At 38.6% G+C, this 20,323-nt stretch overlaps 1 protein-coding gene and 1 long non-coding RNA gene across 2 annotated transcripts in view; both read left to right on the top strand.

Moving 5' to 3' along the window:
* Positions 1-14,550, top strand: part of LOC105443167 — a 30,262-nt gene extending 15,712 nt beyond the window's left edge. The window contains exon 2 of the long non-coding RNA XR_004064047.1: positions 14,080-14,550. This is a non-coding gene — a long non-coding RNA (uncharacterized LOC105443167). The remainder of the gene's footprint in view (positions 1-14,079) is intronic.
* A 1,466-nt stretch (positions 14,551-16,016) lies between these two features.
* LOC105446965 (toll-like receptor 3) overlaps positions 16,017-20,323 on the top strand; it is a 32,084-nt gene continuing 27,777 nt past the window's right edge. Inside the window, exon 1 of the mRNA XM_030985264.1 lies at positions 16,017-16,460. Within this exon, the coding sequence (XP_030841124.1) occupies positions 16,017-16,460 (444 nt within the window). The remainder of the gene's footprint in view (positions 16,461-20,323) is intronic.

Genomic DNA, 20,323 nt, shown 5'->3' with positions numbered 1-20,323 from the left:
ATTTATTATAAACCGTTAGGTCAGTGACTCTTACAAGCTGATCTTCTGTCTGATTATCAAGATATTTATGATTGAAAATCGAAATCAAATTTTGCGTTTTCATAATACTAGAGTCTATTGGGGAAAACGAGTATGGTAAACCGGTCACTCAAAGATGTTTTCTCCTTTGAGGCACTTCTTGGTCATTTTTAAGCGGAATATGTTCAGGGTTTTAATATTACACCATAACACGGACTCTGATAACATGTAGGGCCGTGCATCTCAGATTTAACATTGTTAAATGATACCTTTAAAGAAATGTCTTTTGTTTGAAGCGATACATTTGAGATTTCTGAGAAGTATTACAGATCTCCCTTCGGACGGGATAAGAGGCATAGTGACTCCGCGTGAGTGGCGAAAGAGTCGCCCTATATACTTCCCTGATGCAGATCTCGATCTCCCCTGCCTTCACATTAATGTAACGATGGTGGGGCAAGAGGGAGGGGATGAGAGAGGGGAGAAATTGAATTGGGCGAGTGGAAAGGTAGTAGGGTAGAGATTTGGACTGAGAGACAGAGAGAGAGAGAGAGAGGGAGATGGATAGTGGTATGGGAGGGTATATCGGAAACAGACGGGAATGGCTTTAACAACAAATAGACCTGACGTAGACTAGTAAACGGAAAAACGGATAAAATAATAGAAATATATATAAATAATGTACGTGTACTAAATAAGCTTACAGCAGACATGTCTGAAGGAGAGGTGAAATGTCTGTACAAGGGGGGGGGGGGGGGGGGGGTTGGTGACGAGAGGAAAAATGAGTAGGTGTCATGAAAAAAAACCAATAAGAGCTTTGTAAATTGAATATTCATCAAACCCGATACACTAATCCCCTATAACACTATTTTGCCTGACCCCGAGGAGCTAAACCGTGCACATTAAGCGAAGGGAATTTCCCGGATTACAATCTTGGAGAAAAGAAAAGAGTAATTTGAAAAAGTTAAAGGGGGAGAGAAGACAAAATGATGGAGACTCATATTGCTTAATATGTACTTCATAGTGTTGACAAAATTACATAATCCGATAATAAACATCATTCTTGAAAGAGTTCCTTTTCTCTATAAAAAAAAAAACAGCACGAACCAAAACGCCTTTTTTCTGAAAAAGTCGAGATTTTTCCTTTGTCTTCTTCATTGTTTTTCATTCACTTTATTCTATTGATATATATCTAGATTGTATAATTGATCGCGAATGCAAGAAAATAATAAATAAATGGTGCAAATCCGTGACTTCTTATCAGCTTAAGAACAACCAGATGGCAATTTTTGTCGTCGATAACATTATATTCCATACTACCGGCGTCATCGCCATCATTGTCATCCGTCTTTTTCACACGGTAACACGTCAGTCAAACTAGTCTAGCTGTCAGCCCGAGCAAACGCCTCCATCTTATGAATTAAATGAATTTGACTAAGTCTGGACTGAAAAGACTACATAACTGTTTTTTTTATTTTTTATCCCATTGTACCTCCCATGTACCGAAATGGTACTTCACTGTGTGTAGATACGTGCCCCTCAATCTTGAGATGAGAACGAGAAAAAGAGGTGGAGAGGGGTAGAAAGGGAAAATGAGAAGAAAAAAAAAAGCAAAGGGAATGTGAAAATAGGACCTTTCCAGCCTTCTGAAATACATATTTCAGTCTATACATAGTTGCGTAATGCTCTCAAATATTCATCATAATTGCTTTCTTTCGAGGAAAAAAAACCCTCTTCTGTCTCAAGGCTAAGCTAAGGTCAGCCCGCATTAACTTTTCATGGGACTCTGTATTCATAAACATGACTTTAAATTGCATCTTTGTGATGAAGAGAGAATCTTTCTATAAATGGAAACGGACGGATGTCCAAATGCATTAAGAAAACTGACCGTATTCTCGCTTCCGCCATGGCTCTATATTTTATCGAGGTTGAAATCATTCTTGAAAGTCCAGGTTAACTTTGTTGCACACATTTCCTTAATGTTTTTATATTTTTGAGGATCGATAATGTGGATGAACTCACGAAGCTATGTTTCCGCGGATTGGACTCATTATTCTTGTTCTATAATTGTAATATTAGTCGAATGAAATTGTTATATCCATCTGCTATGCATTTATTATTATTCGTTTTATAAACGTTATCTCAAAAATGTAATATTAATAATGTGACACAGTCGTGAAACAGTTTCGATTTATTCTGGTCTTAAAAGGTTAACAAATCCCGAACGTTATGCAAAACAGTACTGCTGATCTAAGATCAGTGATACAATAATCATGCGACAAACAGATGTACTTGTTCATACGAATTAAAAAAAAAACAATCATCATAATTATTAGATAGCTTCAAGAGAATTCGAAATCGTCTGTGGTAAAAAGCTGCTTCCCTCAACCTTTCAGACTGTTTTGTAAACATTTTTTTCTCGAAAAGTTTAACATTCCTATAAAATCTGTTTCAGTTTCACTCGTAATGTTAACCATGTCCAGACTCGTTTTCTTTTGAGTCATCTTGCAATTGTACTTCTCCCTCTCTCCCCCCCCTATTCTTCAACTATCTCAAAATCTCTCTTGCATGCTGACAGAAGCGAGACAGGTACGCCAACTCGACGATTTACTTTGGGTGCCCACTCATTACATCGTTTCGTTGTTGTTGTTTTAAACCAATCGCTTTCCTTAAAGCATGTCTTATAATATATCATTAAATAGTTTCGTTGTTAATTAGAATACGACAGTTGTTCTAGATGCATTTAATATTATACTCCTCAAATTGTGTTGTTGTTCCAATTGATTTATTTTAATATACCTTCTACTTTGTTGATACTAATTAGAAGTTTATTTAAGCATCCCAATTTCTTTAATTGAAATATATCCTATTAAAATATATTCATATTTGGTCTTTAGATTTATAAAGTGGATCATGTTGGTATATTTATTATTTCATTAGGTCCATTTCCTCGAGTCTACAAATTAATTATTCTCTTCAGACACGTGAGCAGAATACTGACGTTGGTTCTATTTGACGTCGAGTCCATTAAAGAAAACGGGCCAATCTCAATTTAAAAGCCCCTTGATCAAAGAAGCCGAGAACTTGCGTCCCGCTTTCTGCATTGATACTATTCTGATTTCATTTCATTTCATTTGTATTTTCCATGATACAGATCGAGATATTGCTTCTGCCGTTCTTCGCTGTTCTGTGTACTTGGACTTTGAGTCTCATCCCATTCACTTGAACGTAATTAATTTAGACTAGATTAATGATTAATAGAAAACAATATCGCAATTTTGCCTGGTAAAACATGCCATCGCTGCACGGCTCTAGCATCTTAATCACTGCAGGGGTTTAGATGGTTTACTAACATGTTTGAGAAAACAAAACGTGAACCCTAGGAATGTGTAATTAGTTATTTTACAAGAGGCATAGAAGTCACAAATCTAAAGTGGTTAATCTCCATGATGCAAAACCCTGAGATACATAATCATAAAATGTAATTTGATAAATCAAATTATTTAATTCGGCTGTGCCAGATTGTTTAGAGTAGGGAAAACGTTATGGTGAGGTAATTGTAAGGAAAAATCCTCCATGGGAATGAACGTTTCTGCTTTTTCTCGATCAATAGCGAGAACGTCACATTTCTAGTCCCCAAATATTCACTATGTGCTCTCTTCAGACTCGAGGAAAGACTGTGGCAGTAGGTTCAGCATGATTTCCAAATACATCCTTTCATAAATGTGTAGTCTTTACCTTTAATACGTATATCACTCCTCATTCGCGATTCCCCGACCTTAACTTTTTCTTTCCTTTCGCCGTTCACTTTCAATGAATAAAGCCCTTCGAAACTGCAGCTTCTCGTTCTTAGTCCCGTCCGTCAGCGTTAGTAGACACGTAACACGGCATCTTAAACCAACATGTCATCTGATTAGATTTGCTTTTTCAAATAAAAGAAATACTCTCTCTTTCCCCCTTCTCTCTCTCTCTCGTATCGCATCTTTTGTCCCGTGCGTCATCCTGTGTATCTTAACCATAATTCATTTCATTGAATGAATCAATTCCAATATGTTTCAATTTAGCCCGGAGCGAGTAAATGTCGGGCTTACCGCCTTACCAAAGGAATACACAATCCACGACCGCACGCGTGTGTATGAACATGTTAATAAGTAGGGAAAATGACTTTGAACTTCAAGGACTTTTTGGACTGCCATTGTTTTACCTTTATGTGTATCTTCGAAAATATTGTCCTGTCTTTTGTAGACAATAGTTGTAATTACTGCATATTGATTTATAAGCAAACCACATAAACGTAAAGTTCGTTTTACATTCAAATTTCAATGCAACGAACACGTATACAAAATCTTTCTTGAGCATATTTATTTGGCAGTGGCAACATGGCTATAGTTATGATATGATATTCTAAACATTTGCCGGATATTGTTTCTGCAGTATTTCTAGAATATGTATTTTTAGTCTAAGGTGATTTGACCGAAAGCGGATGGGGGGAGGTGGGGGGGGGGGGGGGGGGGGGGGTGTAGTGGCAAGCTCAGAATATGATTTTAAATCGATTTTCTTTCTCTACCGACACCATGTGGTATAATGTCGGATGATATTTCTGAATGTATTTGAAGTAGAGGAATGCAATATGAAAAAAAAAAGACATTTTAGTTAGATTGAAGAAGAGATAGAAGAAAGAGAGGAGGGGGGGGGGGGTTGCAAAGAAGAAGAACATGGAAGAAAGAAAGCAGGAAAGAAAGAGAGAGAGAGAGAGAGAGAGAGAGAGAGAGAGGGGAGGGGGGGGGGGGCGAGACAAAGAGATAAAGAGAGAGATAATGAAGTCAGTCGGAGCTCAAAGTACGACTTTTGTTCGTCTTTTTTTCGACGGTTTACAACATTTTTATTGATCACTGCTGAAAATCAGCCAATGAACGTCATGAAGTACGTATCTCAACTTAGGGATTACGTCCAATCTCCATATTAATTAGCTATTAAATTTCCACTTGAAAATACTCAAAATTTACAACCATCTCATGATTCTTTTTCCCTATTAGATCAAAATGACTTTAGATTGATCTCCTAAATCTTGCGAATGCGTCCTAAGTTTCCATGGAAACTAGATTAGTTTCCAGGTGCGTTCTGCGTATGTTGATCATCGTCATGCACCCTCCTAAATACAAATCTCGTCATTTTACATCTGTACCCCGTCTACAGCAATAAGATCGAACCCTCCTGGAAAATAATTTCTAAAATATTCCATGTGATGATAATAGAGAACTTGATATGATTTTATTCTATTTTATTTAACGATGTAAAAAGCGATATAGAGATAATGACATAAATGGCAAACAAATGCAAATGGTACAGATACCCTAGCCGTGCATTTAAAGTTCAGCTGGTAACTAGGTGTCCTCATTTTTTAATGAAAAAATTACATCATAACATCACTATCATTTTTTTCTTGGGGGGGGGGGGGGGGGAGGTGTCCGCTTTCCACTATGCATTCTTTAAGTGATTATTCCATGAACATGTTTTGCTTATGATGACGTCAGCTCAAGCTGTGCTTATATGACGACCCTTTTTTCATGTACGATTTTATGTGACCATCAATTTTGAAAATATATATATTTACGATGATGTATATGGAAAACAAATGAAAATAAATAATGAAAAACATCAGATTCGGACTGTTATAGGCCAAGCACTGTTAACCTTACGTCCGATAAAGGAAAACTTAGAATTCGGACCAACTTCCTATCTAATACTCGATTTATGACAAACATTTTGATAGAAGGAAAAGTTTGCCGAGAGAGAAGCCGAGAACCAACTGTGAGGAGAACATAAAGACCTTGAGTGAGATAACACTATAGGGTGATATAGAATGGCGGAAAACAGTGATGTTTGAACAAATGTTGCAATCAGCCTCCGAGCTGTGAGAAGATCCCATGATAGATAGACATATCAATGGACAGGTATATTTATTTATTGCCTTCAAGAGTCATTTTAGATTAGAGATGGCTTCATAGCCGAAGGTAAGACGTTAAAACAATGTTTTGGGGCTACTGAGATGGTATCAGATAAGGGTTTCTGGGCCGGATGTAGGGCTGAGTTGTTTTGGAAAACATGTTTTTCAAGTTTTTACAGTAACGCTGGTCATGTATAGATTCTCCTTCCTTTACGGTAATAACTCCTGGACATAACGCGAATATGAGTCTTGAAATTCAAGGGATTGTACATGTATGTGAATGTTTTTAAAGATTAAGTTGACTCTCACGATACGCCACAGTACACGGAACATGGCTTCATTTCACCAATGCGTATAGTACGCATAATTGTAGTAGGGATACCACAAAGCTGTGTATTTTAACATGACTGTTTTTATAGCACTCTAGTTTACATATTTCCGCTATTTTAACACTCTACAACGAGACAATAATTATCAACAGGATAAAATAATTGAAATCAAATAATTTTTACAATATATAATTATGTTGCAAGGGGAAAAAGATCATACTCAACCATTTTATTTCAGTAGTTGGAAAGGGGGGAGGGGAAGGAAGTGGGCAGAAATTAGAAGTGAAGGAGTAACTTTCTGTGCGTTTTGAAACACTTAGTATTCACGTGGGCGAATAATATATCTTTCAGATAAAAACCGCTGATTAATTATCACGCTCTGTCACTCTAGCGCTCTTTTTCCATCTCCTACAGTGACGTTTCCTTTAACCACGAATAAACAGAATAACAGAAAATAGACAAAAGTAGAAGACAGGCCTACATGATCACTTACAATGAAACCAAAAACCTGTGCTTTGCATACTAGGCTGAGTGGATATCATGAACACAAAAACCGTCTTCTCGTTGCCATGGTAATGGAGATAAGGTGATATGCTTTACGTGTAGTCTTCTATCTGTTTTTTTCTTTGGAGATTTTTTTGTTTCTTTTGTTGTTTTGCTTGCTTATTTTATTCGTTTTGTGAGTTTTATATTTCTTTTTTCTTTTTTCCCCTTTTGTGGAGATTCTTGTTGTTTCTTTTGTTTGTTGGTTTGCTTATTTATTACTTCTTTCTTTGTTTTCTTCTTTTAGGTGAATCCATGCTACTGTTATAGTAGCGTAACACATCGTTCAGATAGGAAGGTCATCACCACCTTATCAATTTCACCATCACCATCATCATCATCATCTTCTCCAACATCACTATCAATATCATCATTACTATTACAATCATCACCATAATCATCATAATTGCCGTCATCATCACCACCACCACCATCATCATCATCATCATCACCATCGTCATCATCATCACCATGTTATCATCATGACCACCATCATCATCATCACCATGTTACCATCCTCGCCATCATCATCATCTCTATTATCACGGTAGTCAACCTCTTAATCACCAGCATCTTGGTGTTCCATCTCTATATTTATTTCATGAACTTTATGACCGTGCTTTCTCCATCCCGCATCCCTCTATGTCAGACACTCTTCCCTGGAATTAATCATCTTCAGAATCCTACCTCCTTATTACAGTACCTGAATATTTGCATTTTAATCTAACACATGAGATCCTGAGTTTTCCACCCAGCCCATACTCAGTCGACCCTGCACTTTCAGCATATTCTCACAAGTCAATACGACGGAGTATTTGAGATGTATTTTAGCTGGAGGGCCCGGGTGGACCATTAACTCCCCTGCTTACGATTCCTATCCCATCTTCTTCCATTAGTCTCCATCGTATCTCATCCCTTAGGCAAGGTCTTCATTACGCCCCACCGGATCATAGGACGGCTTCTTTTATTCCATTTTATCCAAATATTTGGATGCTTTTCTCCGGTAATGCCGTAATTATTTGCATGTTTGGTTGGTTTTAATACTCGTGTTATGGAAGCATTCATGTATGCTCGGAAGTTATGAAAGTATAGGGAATAGTAGCGATACCATGCATCATGTATACGCATCCTTTTAGAACATTTTGCAGTATGTCTAGAAAGCAGTAAGCTGTTCACACGTATGCACGGAACATGGCGCCTTCGTCCTCTGCGCGGTTCCCAACCCCGTCCTTCATTGCGCAGCGCGGCGCCACGCGTGAAAAGCCCATACCCCTTCTCATGCTCTTGAGTGCGGCTACCATACTAATCAGCTACGGTGGCTCGTCACGTGGTCTATGCGTACGGCTTCTCGCATTGGCGCCATGTGTTCGCCTGGCGGAAAATGACACCGCGTGATGAAGGAACTCCAAATGTTGCTAGATAAGCTTCATTATGGTAATCAATAGATAGAGTTGCACTGGAGATGGGCAAGAATGGCTCGCCAAGATTGGAGATGTTAAAATATACGAGGAGATTATTAAAGGGTCGGGAGTGAATTGATTTCGGTGGAAGAGAGTCGAGATGGTTAGGTATCACTGGAAAGCCTTCAGCTCGTTATTTCCCCCAATGATTTCGAGAAGAGTTATCAAATAAATCAATATCTTCGAGGTGATGTCTTCTGGCTACTCGCGTTGTTGTTTGCTGTTGTGAAGGCCATCAATTCAGAGACTTATTTTCACGACTGTTTTAATCCAATTATGAATGTGCGTTTTCTTAATAAAGTTAATAGCTTACTTCTTGAACCCCAAAACAACATAAAAAACCTAGTGAAAGCAATATAAATGTTTTCATCTCTATTGGAACGGCGGATGCTGTCTCTTCAGTGATTTCAAGTACGTATTTATTAGACAAATCAATATTAGGGACTCTGGTGTCTTTCTCCTGGATGCCGCATGGCGATGATTTCCTAGCTTGAAGGTCACCGTGTTTACATAGCTATTTGTAAATTAATAATGATTCATTGTTGTTTGCGTGTAAATTATTGAGGGCTCGACTCAATCAATAAATGTCTGAACTTCATTTTGTTCGGGGGCGTGAGGGGATCTTGGAAATGTGTCTCATTAATCTGAAAATGCTGAAGGGGTGCGACAGGTAGGTCTTGATTATCAGGAGAGTAGGCGACCTTTTTAGAAATTTAGTTTAACAAGTTACAAAGAAACGGAAGCTTATTTGAGTTATGAGTTACTTTGCAACAACGTAAAAATAATGAAATTGAAAACAGCCACAACGACGACGACAACAACATCACTATCACCACGAGAACAACAACACAAACATCAACAAAACCTTTAATTATAACAACAACAACAACAACAAGAGACCATCTTGAACATGCATCCACCCTCTTTCCCCCTGATGTCGGAGAATATAATTTCTGTAAACAAATAAAGAGGGCAGTGTATTTTAAAAGCAAATTCAATTTCAGTCAACTTATGACATCGTGGCGTATTTGGGATAAATTTAGAACATCCAGTGCATCAGGTGCAAGAAAGATTGCATTGCAATTTATAGGGGGAAATTGGGAAATAGGCAAATGGTCACTATTTTTGCCCAGCTTAAGGTCGGTCAATACTGCGGCGGTAATGACTACTTAGGTGTGAGAAATCTGAAGGTCAATCGCATATGAGGTTCGGACTTTTTTCAAACAAGGATCACTCTGATGATGTATTTTGTGTTCATGAATACAATCGACTCTGTGTCTTATGTTTAACAATATCATCATTTTAGAGTTATTTATCAGTGTTCAGTGACTATATGACTGTAGAGTGGAGGTTTATGTGCCTTTGAGAGTGAAGTATTCGTGCGTTTATAGGACAGACAACAAGTTTATACATGGATTTTAATCTCTTCGGGGCTGTAAACACCTGTTTCTTTGACAAGTCGAAGTGACTTTAAATCACAGCTAGTTCATAATTTGCCTAAAGTATTATATATAACACTAAAAAGCTTGCTTTAGTAGACTGATGCACCTGAAATATATTTATTTACGATTTACCAAGAAAAGAAAATTGCACAGTAATACATCTGTGAGCTGAGATAAACATGAACTGCTAATATAGGTAACCCTGTAATTTCGGTCTATACCTGGATATTGCAATTTCTGAAATGCACCTTTGATTTCAGGATTATCTTATCGACGACCATGATTTTATTTTCTACAAAAACACAAGCTTGTGTTTGGAGCTGTTGTGTTATCATATCGCGTTACAGATGTCCTTATTTTACTGGAATAATGTTTGGAAAGTAGTATTCTCAGAAGGAGAGAGAGAGAGAGACAAACAGACAGACAGATAGACAGAATGATAGAGATAGATAGAAAAGAGAGAGAGAGAGAGAGAGAGAGAGAGAGAGAGAGAGAGAAGGGGGGGGGGGTGAAGGAGCAGAACCGAAATGTATCGCCAGGGGAGAGCATTGTATTATTCATGTTAAGCCAACCGCCCTAAAACATGTTAATAATACAGTAGCCCTCCGCCCTCATGTTCGATTATTCTTATCCTCATAAGCCCTACCCACGTATCATACCGGCCTCGCTTCGAGGCAGAGTATCGATATTCAATTCACCGTGCTGATACCCGCTGGGATGCATTACAGACACATGTACCCTAAAGGGGAGGGGCTGTGGAGGTTGGAAGATCCAATTTCTTTTATATAGGCCTAACGAACATTTTTACATTTTGGGGTTTTGTCTATGTCTATAATAATGTTTATTTTCTTAATAATTTATCACATTTTATTGGGATTGGGGGGGGGGGGGGGGGAGGAGGGGTTTGTAGAGGTTATATTAAGTGTTATATTTTTCGAACTTTTCTTATATACACCCAAGAATGTTCTATCTTCTATGTCCTACCCTTTTTTTTGCATTTTCTCAATGTATCGAATTTAACTAGTCAGAGTCTCTCCCGATTTCAATCGATTTTGATAGTAATTTCCTCTTGTTGTAATTACAATCTATAGCTCTCCCCTAGTGTTCTTGACATGAGAAAATCATATTACATCTGCCACTTTTCCGTTATGAACATCCTACATCCTTATTGGTATTTATAGAAGAGCGTGTCTCACGGCTCTATATGCAACCTATGGATCCCTCGTCCCCTCCATAATGTCAAAACATAAAGGTATACAAAATGTTGGAGATTGTTTTACAAACAAAACTATCATCTTTGAATTTTGATTGATAGTTATTTTTCCATTTTGTTTTTCAAGAGGGGAGGGGGGGGGGGGGGATAGACAGCCCATTCTCCTACATATTGAACCGGAATGATTTGACGACAATTATAGGTTGCCCCTATTCCCGATGCCTGTTACCCCGCTTACCATTCCGTTTTTGAATAGGGTGACGGTGATGACTTTTTTTAAAGTTTTGTTTTGTTTTAGCGGGTTGTGTCTTTACTGTTTGTTTTTTTGTTAAATTGTTGTTTGCCCTAATCCTTCCTTGGCTTATCATTTATCCTCACACATCCTCACACATCCTCACTGCCACATTAAACGCTGCCATTCATCATTGGCAGCACAAACCAACATAATCAATATTATTATAATCATTATTATTACCATTTGCCCTTCTTTTAATCTTTCTGCTTCTCTCTCTCTCTCTCTCTCTCTCTCTCTCTCTCTCACCCCTTCTTTATCTCCCTGCATTGACCCTCCCATTCTCTCTCTTGTTCCCATCTTCCCTTCTCTCTATCGCTGTTTCCCATGCATTTATCATTCTTGTTCTAAAGTTTGAATATCAACCTAAACGTCGCATCCACTTTCTCATCACTTCTGTCACTGTCACCTCCGCTTCTCTCCTCTCGTTCTCCCCCCTCGTCCTCTTCCCCCTTCTCTATTTTTATATATCTGTCTCTCTCCTCTCAATCTATGTGTGTCTTCTCTCATCTTGTATCTTGTTTGTTTATTTGGATTTCTCTTGGAGGACGAATTTGATTGGAAAATTGAGAAGGGTTACTGAATGATCTTGAGTCGGTCCGCTCGCGTTTCTCTGGTACTAGCAAAAACAAATCGAAAGAGCACTGAAGTATTTTGATATCGGGAATCGTTCTCGCGTCCTGCTTGCGGTCAACGCCGAAATCACAGAGCGATATGGGCGTCTGTCCACTGTTATGGTACCGGAAAGGGGGGGGGGGGGGAGGTGAACTGATATGTTAGCAAGATAAGTGAATTTGTTCAGTTGTAGTGAACACTAAAAGTATTTTCAACTTCACCATGAACCAAACATGTTTACATCACATCAGGTGAACTGATATGTTAGCAAGATAAGTGAATTTGTTCAGTTGCAGTGAACACTAAAAGTATTTTCAACTTCACCATGAACCAAACATGTTTACATATAACACCATCCCGAACCCAACTGCATGTGTTTCTAACCCTAACCCTACATCTCTGACGAAGATTATTATGTGGTACTCAAAAATTAAAGTAGTCCAGGTTCTGTAATCATACCCCCTTCATCGACGCCTCAGATGGCCGACATTTCTTGCACGGGTTTTTGCAGTCACGAAGGGATAACAGTTTCGATCATTGTCATGATTGTTTCTCTATCAAAAAACCGCATTCTATCTGATAAGCAATAAAGTAATTTCAAAGAAGTAACCATCGGCGGACAAAATTGTCATTTTTTTTTGTCTGTTTGTATTTTTGTTTTTGGGCGTTCCAAAACCACAGCAAAATTACTCTGTAATGTGGTTTTACTTCTTTGTAAAATAACTATTTTTACACTTCAATATATTCCTGTGCAGTCTTAGACTCTATGATATATAATGACGAAAGAGAACGGGGTTGGATTCGAACCCACGATCTTTGGTTTGACGGGCAGACGGTTTACCGACTGCGCGAACTCGCCTCCTTTCTATTTATGTATACAGGCCCAAGTAGCAGAGCCCCCTGTTGTTAATCCCCCTATCTTATTAACTACCTGCACCCACACTCGACCAATATAAAGGTTACATTTGCCAAATATATTAATTGCACTTAAGCCAAATCTTTCGTAACTGAAATAGGCCATCTCTCAACTCGCCTTTATCGTAATCTTTTGCGATTTCTAATTTATTCTGAATTATTGAATACAGCTATAAAATACACTTTTCCTACGCACAGTATTAAGAGGGACATTTAGAATGTGTTCATCATAGACTAGGCCAGTTTTAACTTAATAACCACGAACAGTAGATTTCTGCAGGAAAGTGAAGTACAGACAAGCTGAGAAAAGTATAATATGGAAACAACCTCTAAAATGCATGTGTCATTGTATCTACTCTACCACGTTTCCTCCCTTTAAATGAACGCGCCATCATTGATCAAACTGGAAGTAATGCACATGGCTATTTCCCGCCTGCCATTCACGCTCTTTTTAGCTAGTTTTATTGAATCCATCTCTCAAGTATACATGGAAAGTTGATTCAAGCAAATATTAAACATTAGGTTCTGGGCTGGAAACACGCAAAGACAATGAAGCGGGGCGATGAGAACGCCAATGCAGTTTTATAAGCGGGTGATGCGAGTCATGCGCAACTATTTGAACATGGATGTTTCGCGAGGTTTGAAAAGTATTGGTTTTTGCTCGCTCTGTGACATGGTTCAAATATTATCTTTGTAGCTATGTATCTCTCTTCCATTCGAACTCTCTCGCTCCCGCGCTCTCTCTCTCTCTCTCTCTCTCTCTCTTTTCTATCTCTCTCTATTCATCTCTCTCTGTTTTCTCTCTCTTTAACCACCAGTCTGTTTATCCCTCTCTCTCCTTCTCTCTCTCTCTCTCTCTCTCTTCTTCTTCTTATCTCTCTTCTCATCTTTCCTTTTTTTATAATGGCTTTCTCTCTATTCTACCCTCTTGATTTAATCTGTCAGTTAAAAAGAAATGTTCGATATGTATGCATTTGGAATCTTCGAGGTTTGTCATGTTCATAATAATGTCGACCTGGCGTAAATAAAATCCTCATAGCTATTATTGGATATACAGGATTAAGACTATTTCTTTGGCTTTAGTGGTTTTGATAGTTCTTATATACCATAATTTCATTGTTTTAATGGCTACGCACTCGACCGAGAACAATTTAAACTCTATTATCTGTAATGTTTCGTTTTTCTTCAGGAGGATAGTGGGCGGCACCTTAGGGTTTGATCAGATCTGTCCTTTCTATGTCTGAATATCTGCTAATTATTTGTTTTCTAACTCTGTTCTTCAACCTACTTCTTTTCTTCCCAATGCAGGTCATACCTCCGCTCTATCTACTTTGACGTCGGTTAAAACACCCACCATCCTCCTCGCCTGCCTTTGATTTGATTACTGCTAAGCTGAAATACCCTATTTCCTGCTCAAAACCTTCACGAAGTTGGACGGACGAGGGAGCGGATCACCGAGGGGTTCGCGCTCTGCATCGATTTACCCTTGCGACAGGCTCGCGCTGGGGTCTATTATCTAATTTGGAAAGCCCGTCATAAATGGAGCTACGGTAAACGGCGAGGCGAATGCGTGCGTCGTGCCCAGTTGACATTTCCACCTAATCAAGATCGTAAATCCGTACGACGCTGTCACTCGGAAACACTCTCCTCTTTTGAAGGTTTTCAAGAAAAAGAGAGTTGGTTTGTTTTCATCTTTCAAGAGGGGTTTGGCTTTCGTCTTCATCACGTGGGAAATTAAACGGAATGCAACCGGAGAAGTGCAGGGTGCAGATTATCGACTTTACTTCCCTCTACTGATTCACAGCCAGAAATCGTCGAGTTTCTCTCCCTTTTGCAATTGTTAGTCATCGCCTGTGTGTTTTGGCGGGAATTAATTCTATCCGGTTTAGGGAGTAAAATCTGTCGTCTGCGTTAGATGTGAACGTGTTATACGTGGTGATACTGCGCTCCGATTACTATCGCGACGTACATCGATTGCGAACTGCGATGTGAGGAGATCGTCTGCTTGAGACAAATTCTATTCATTTCTTCCCGCGTTAGCAGTTTAGTGTTATTTGAAAGTGTTAACGGCAGTTCCTGTGTCTCCGGTTACGAGGCAAAAACAACAACCGAGCGGAAGGCATTCTAAGCGGCGACACTTCAGGCGGTATTAAACAGTGTCGAATTTCAGTCTGGATTGTAAATCCAGATATAAGACTTCTATTTTAACACACGGCATCCCTGTCTTCTAGTAACCTTTTCTCGAGAATATGCACTGTATGAATTTGGAGTTTGAATTGAGTATGATATTTAGTGCGAGCATTTATGATGAGTGACAGCGACCAGCAATCATAAACCGATGAAAACATTCACACCATGTGCACAGTGAGAAGGAAACTTTGATATTTGCATCAAGTAAACATGGATCGAATCGATTTCAATTTTCGCGAATCGATAACTGTATTCCACGAAGCTTTCACTTGGCTTTAGTGGACATGTACTGCACGTTGTATGACATTTTGTGAGAACGTATTAATGATATTTTTTTCAAAATATGCTGAAGTACAATCGTTCTATCACTTTTCCGTTTTTCTGAGCGATTGATGAGCAGTCCATGTTGCAGCTGCACGTTGTATTTACGAGGAGTGTAAACGACCGCTATTATCTGATTTCAATTACGGAAGCGTGCCCCAAGAGTGAGTGAGAGCTCCTGACACGAATTAGGCTAATGACCGAGTGATCGCAGATGTTTATACCCAAACGGTAAACGGAGTGCTTATCCAGTCTCATCAATACCCCCCTTTCCAACTCTCCCTTCCTGTTCTCACCAGGCTGTGCTTTGTATACACATGGTGTACTTTTCACGATTATGACACAATAAGAATCTGGATTTCATGCTGTTTAGCATTCGATGCTAAGTAACGTGGTAGTTATTGTGTTGTGGCGACGAATTGAGTTTCTTCTGGAGAGGAGAGTTGTGTTACCTGATAAATCATTGCCCCCTGTCTCTGCGGTGGGAAAGCGGATATTGTCGAGCGCGAAAGGGACATATCCATCACATAATCGACAGCGATACAGTAACCAGATTTTCGAGGCTTGGAAAATATTATGAGAAACACAGTGAGGAAGTGTCAGAAAGAAGTTAAGGTAGATTTGTAACACTAGTGTTTGATTTTTTCGTCCGTGATTCTATCAGAAGAAATCAATTCGGTTTTGCAAACGAGTGTGTTTTATTTGAATACGAAGAGGAAGACTAAATTAACAAGATGGGTTCGGTAAGGAAATCACCAAAGCATTCAGGAAGCAGCCCTGAGCACGCGATTCCCAGCGGGAATGTACCAATCTTCTTACCCGAGTGTGGCCGTCTGTCCCTTATCCTCTTAGGTGTGGCCTTCATCCTTGCCTCACTCATATCTATCGGGGTATTCACCGATCTCTATAATGTGTTCCGATGGTGGCCCTACGGTGCTGTCTGTTTGATAGGTTTCGTCGTCGGAGCGGTCATTGTCGGTCTCGGCTGCCGATGTTGGTTGAAGGAACCAATCATCACAGCATCGGTCCAGATGAAGATGCTCCAAGAACTCGATCGCGCCGAGCAGGAGGCTAAACTAAAGAAACGGGATTCCATCAGAAGGATTTACCACAAGATGTCGCCGCTCAGGGGGAGCGACCGACGCGGACAGACCAGTAGTGTCTCGGCCGAAGCTGAGGTATGACATACAACAGGTCACCGATCGAACGATGGCGATTTGGACTTGATTGTCACGTCATCGACCTCCATGGCCACAAACAATTGTCGATCGGTGATCGTCTTGATAGAACAACCGCCTGATCGCTCGTGCGCCATATACCATCCGCTGAATAATGCAGCTTCGTGATAGCTACAGCGGTTCTGTTGTTGCGTCAGGCAGGGACATCACAAGAGCGTCAGGGGTACTCTCAAGACCGCCAGGGTTATGACCCTGATCATGATGTAGTGGATTAAGCGTGGTGCTATGGATTCGAGGATCAAGGTTTGAAACTCCTGATACGGCGCCGAAGGGAAATCGATACCTGGCTTAGTGAAGACCTATACGGTCACGCCTAAGTGTCGATGTCTACACTCTCATGGTGTCCACGTACAAGGCTCACTCTTCAAGGAATGAAACTATTGCACAGAGGTGTGGATTGGAGTACATCTCCTAGAATTCTTTGGATATAATGTCTGTTTAAAGCACACAAAATTCGTCAAAGTGATAAGGCACTATAAATGTATACATTCTTTTATTAATTAGAGATATGTTTATAGCGTCTTGAGGTGGGTACACTAACAGTTCATGAAAATCTCTGTTTGAAGATTGTAAGATGGTTTGTAATGGCATTCCACTGTCCGTCCTGGCAAGAAAGTGGACAGGAAACCACATAATGATCCTGTAGCCTTAACGACGTTTGTCAATACATGCACTGTTCTCTATTGATTAATCAAGATCGATTTCTTTATTACCTTTTTTTATAATGCTAACTTTATACCACAGTGATTTAAAATCTACAATAGTCAATAATAATCTTCTGGATGATATTGGAGACATGATGAAGGTAAAACATAATTCATAAAGTTTAGAATAATCTAGAACGCTGGTGAAAATATTAATAATATGCAAAAACTGCTGCTACCATGATTTTGCAAGACTACTTGTTTCCAACCTTTTGCCACGGCTGATTCGTGAATGTCTCAGGAATGTCATAATACATCATAAGCTTCTAGAATATGGTTTCATGCATGTGAATTTACACACAAAAAAGTATTGCCAGATTATATAGACAAACATGTTTAACAACGGAACTTCCGAAACAGCTGATATTTCATATCCGTCGGAAGTATTAGATGTATTTGTCTTCGTAATTAACGATGGAGAGTATTTCTTTCTGGGAAAATCAGGATCCTTCGACTAAATTTCCCATTTCTGTTCACAGTATAAAGTCTGCTATTTTTTTTAAATGGATGGAAATCGTTCAAGTTGGTAACGTGGACATGCCAAATAGTTGTGTTCTTGTGGTTTCCATTTAACATTAATATTCATGAAACTAGCCTTGGGCGAATTTGATGCTGAAATCGTGTCTTACACAAAAGGGAAGAAAAGGAATACGGGAGAATGGTGGTGGGTTTTGAATTTGAAAGTGCCATTAGCATTTTCTATTTTAAGAAGTGAGAAATGATTGAATAATTCTTAAATCCATTCTTTACTGCTCCAGCATTCATTTTGAAAACGTGTTGACTATAAAAAAAAATATAGTTTTCAAGTGCGTTGAAAGAGAAATGTGCATAATAATGCCGTATTTTGACACATTTCACCCGATGATTAATCTGTTGATTGTCTTGATGATCGAAACAGCAACGTTGTTTTCATTTATCCCCACCCCCTCTCCACACACACAATTTTAGATAAAACTGTAAACCCTTCAGTTTAGATATTTATCTATATCAATTCCTTTTCAACTGTTACATCAATCAATCTTGCACTTTCTGACCGTGCTAAAAACACTGTATAACGAGAACAACAGAACAGAGATTAAAATGTACAACATACATGTTTCGTTCTATTTCGATGTCATGCAAATGGCCGTTTGTGTATATTCAAATTTGTCTCATCAAATGAAATCTGTGATATGTATTTGTAAACTTTGTGGCGCCAGAAAGGGTAGTTTACAAAAGAAACCTGATTGTTGATGTGTCATAGAAGTGCAGATTTGGTATAAGGAGGGATTAAAACTACATCAGTGTTGATTGCATTCAATAGCTTCACATTTGACACCGACTGCTATCTGCAGAGTGGCCCAACTTTAATGTTGGCATAAAAAATACAAACACCTTTGCATTTTTCACACTAATACGAAGAGAAAGGTTTTATATTTGAACTTTAGAGGGCGTATTATTATTGTAGCATCGGATAAGAGGTCTTGGCACGGGGTTACTCGTTTTTCTGAAGGTTGTTATTTTTTTCATTTCATTTTCGGAAAAATGAACCAATTGTTTTATTTATGGAATTATGAAGCCATAATCATCTCTGGAATTATGAACCCTGTCACAATTTTCGAGATTGCTAACCCTACTTCATTTTCGGAATTATGAACTTTGTTTTCATTTTCGGAATTACGAACCATCTGAGTATAAAGAACTTTCGGAAATATGAAGCTTCGGGTAAAAATAAAAAGAGCCTTCGGAATTATGAGCCTTCTGTAAAACGACAAGTAACCTACAGTCTTCAACCTATTTTATGTACATAATGTATTGAAATGTATGTATATAGGAAACATCCATGATACCACACACAAACCCAGTCCGTTCTTATCCGTTTTTCAGTGTATATATCATGGTATAACACGGGAGTAATAGAAATGTCAAAAAGGATTGGGAGAAAGAGTTCCAAATTCTTTATGCTTTTATTTTTATATCTTTGGTTTGTTGTTTCTTTCTTTCCTTGTTTATGTCGTTGACTTTCAAGAAACACTTCCCACATACATGTACATGTGCCTCATATTGACTCGTGAAACAAAAGGGCATAGGTAATGTCCAGAGGTACAAGCGTTGCATGGAAAATAAGAAAATCATTTGGTGAAATTACAAAAATCGATTTCAAAGTACATTTGTTGTTGTAAAGTAATTACTTTTGTATACGCCTACAAAAGAGTGGTTGCCTCTGGCAATCGGTTTGTAATATCGCAATGATCACTCGTACAGTCTCAAGGAGGTCTAGAAAGTTTAATTTTCCAGATTGCCTACCCAGTTTTACCCCTTCGGCAAAATGGCAACATCTGATCGCAAACTCGCTGGCAATTTAATTGCAAACAATATTTGAACCCTTCTGTCCTATGAATTCATTTGGGGATGAGACAATTGGGTGTGTAGCTTTTAAGCTGCTCACGGTCCTTCCTATGTCTTACGCCCACTTGAGGGTCATTTACACAACTGTCCAAATTTGCGATTTTTCCAAAACCGCGCTTTTTGGCTGGTGGTGTAAATGGGACCTTTCATTATTTCTTTTGATGTATTTCATACGAGTTAAGATACATGTATATGATAATCGAGAGGAGTAGGTGAAATCACCCAATAAACTTTTTGAAGCGACTAAAAGAACTGTTGAATGGCGTTTTTATTTTGCATTTCATAATTCTGTAATTAAGATGAATTGCTACATACACACACATATATACATAAACACAGCCTGGAAATTTACTTCGTGTAGTTAAGTGTGAACATTTTGTTTGTTTGTAACGCTGACCTAACATTTTAATACAAAACATAGGCCTATATATAATATTGCATGATGCATTGAAGCTCTGTGAATATTTCAATAGTGCAGGAGTTTGATGGGTCATGTTCAAACAAAGGCCATAATTCAACATGAATTTTTTCGGAAAGTGTAATTTTTGTAATGGCAGGCCTAGACAATGGCATGGCAAAATATTTGCTAAACGTTGTAACTTATACAAGTAATTGGATTGTAGTAATTAATTTTATCTTTGCACAGTTTGACATTTACATATTTTCATGTTTTGATAATCATGTCTTAGAATGTGGTAATATAATTCCTAA

This window comes from Strongylocentrotus purpuratus, unplaced genomic scaffold (genome assembly GCF_000002235.5).
Source record: "Strongylocentrotus purpuratus isolate Spur 01 unplaced genomic scaffold, Spur_5.0 spur5_scaffold_14, whole genome shotgun sequence".
Taxonomy (NCBI): Eukaryota; Metazoa; Echinodermata; class Echinoidea; order Camarodonta; family Strongylocentrotidae; genus Strongylocentrotus; species Strongylocentrotus purpuratus.
The sequence above is the reverse complement of the archived record's forward strand: the minus strand, read 5'-3'. Positions and strand labels throughout refer to the sequence as shown.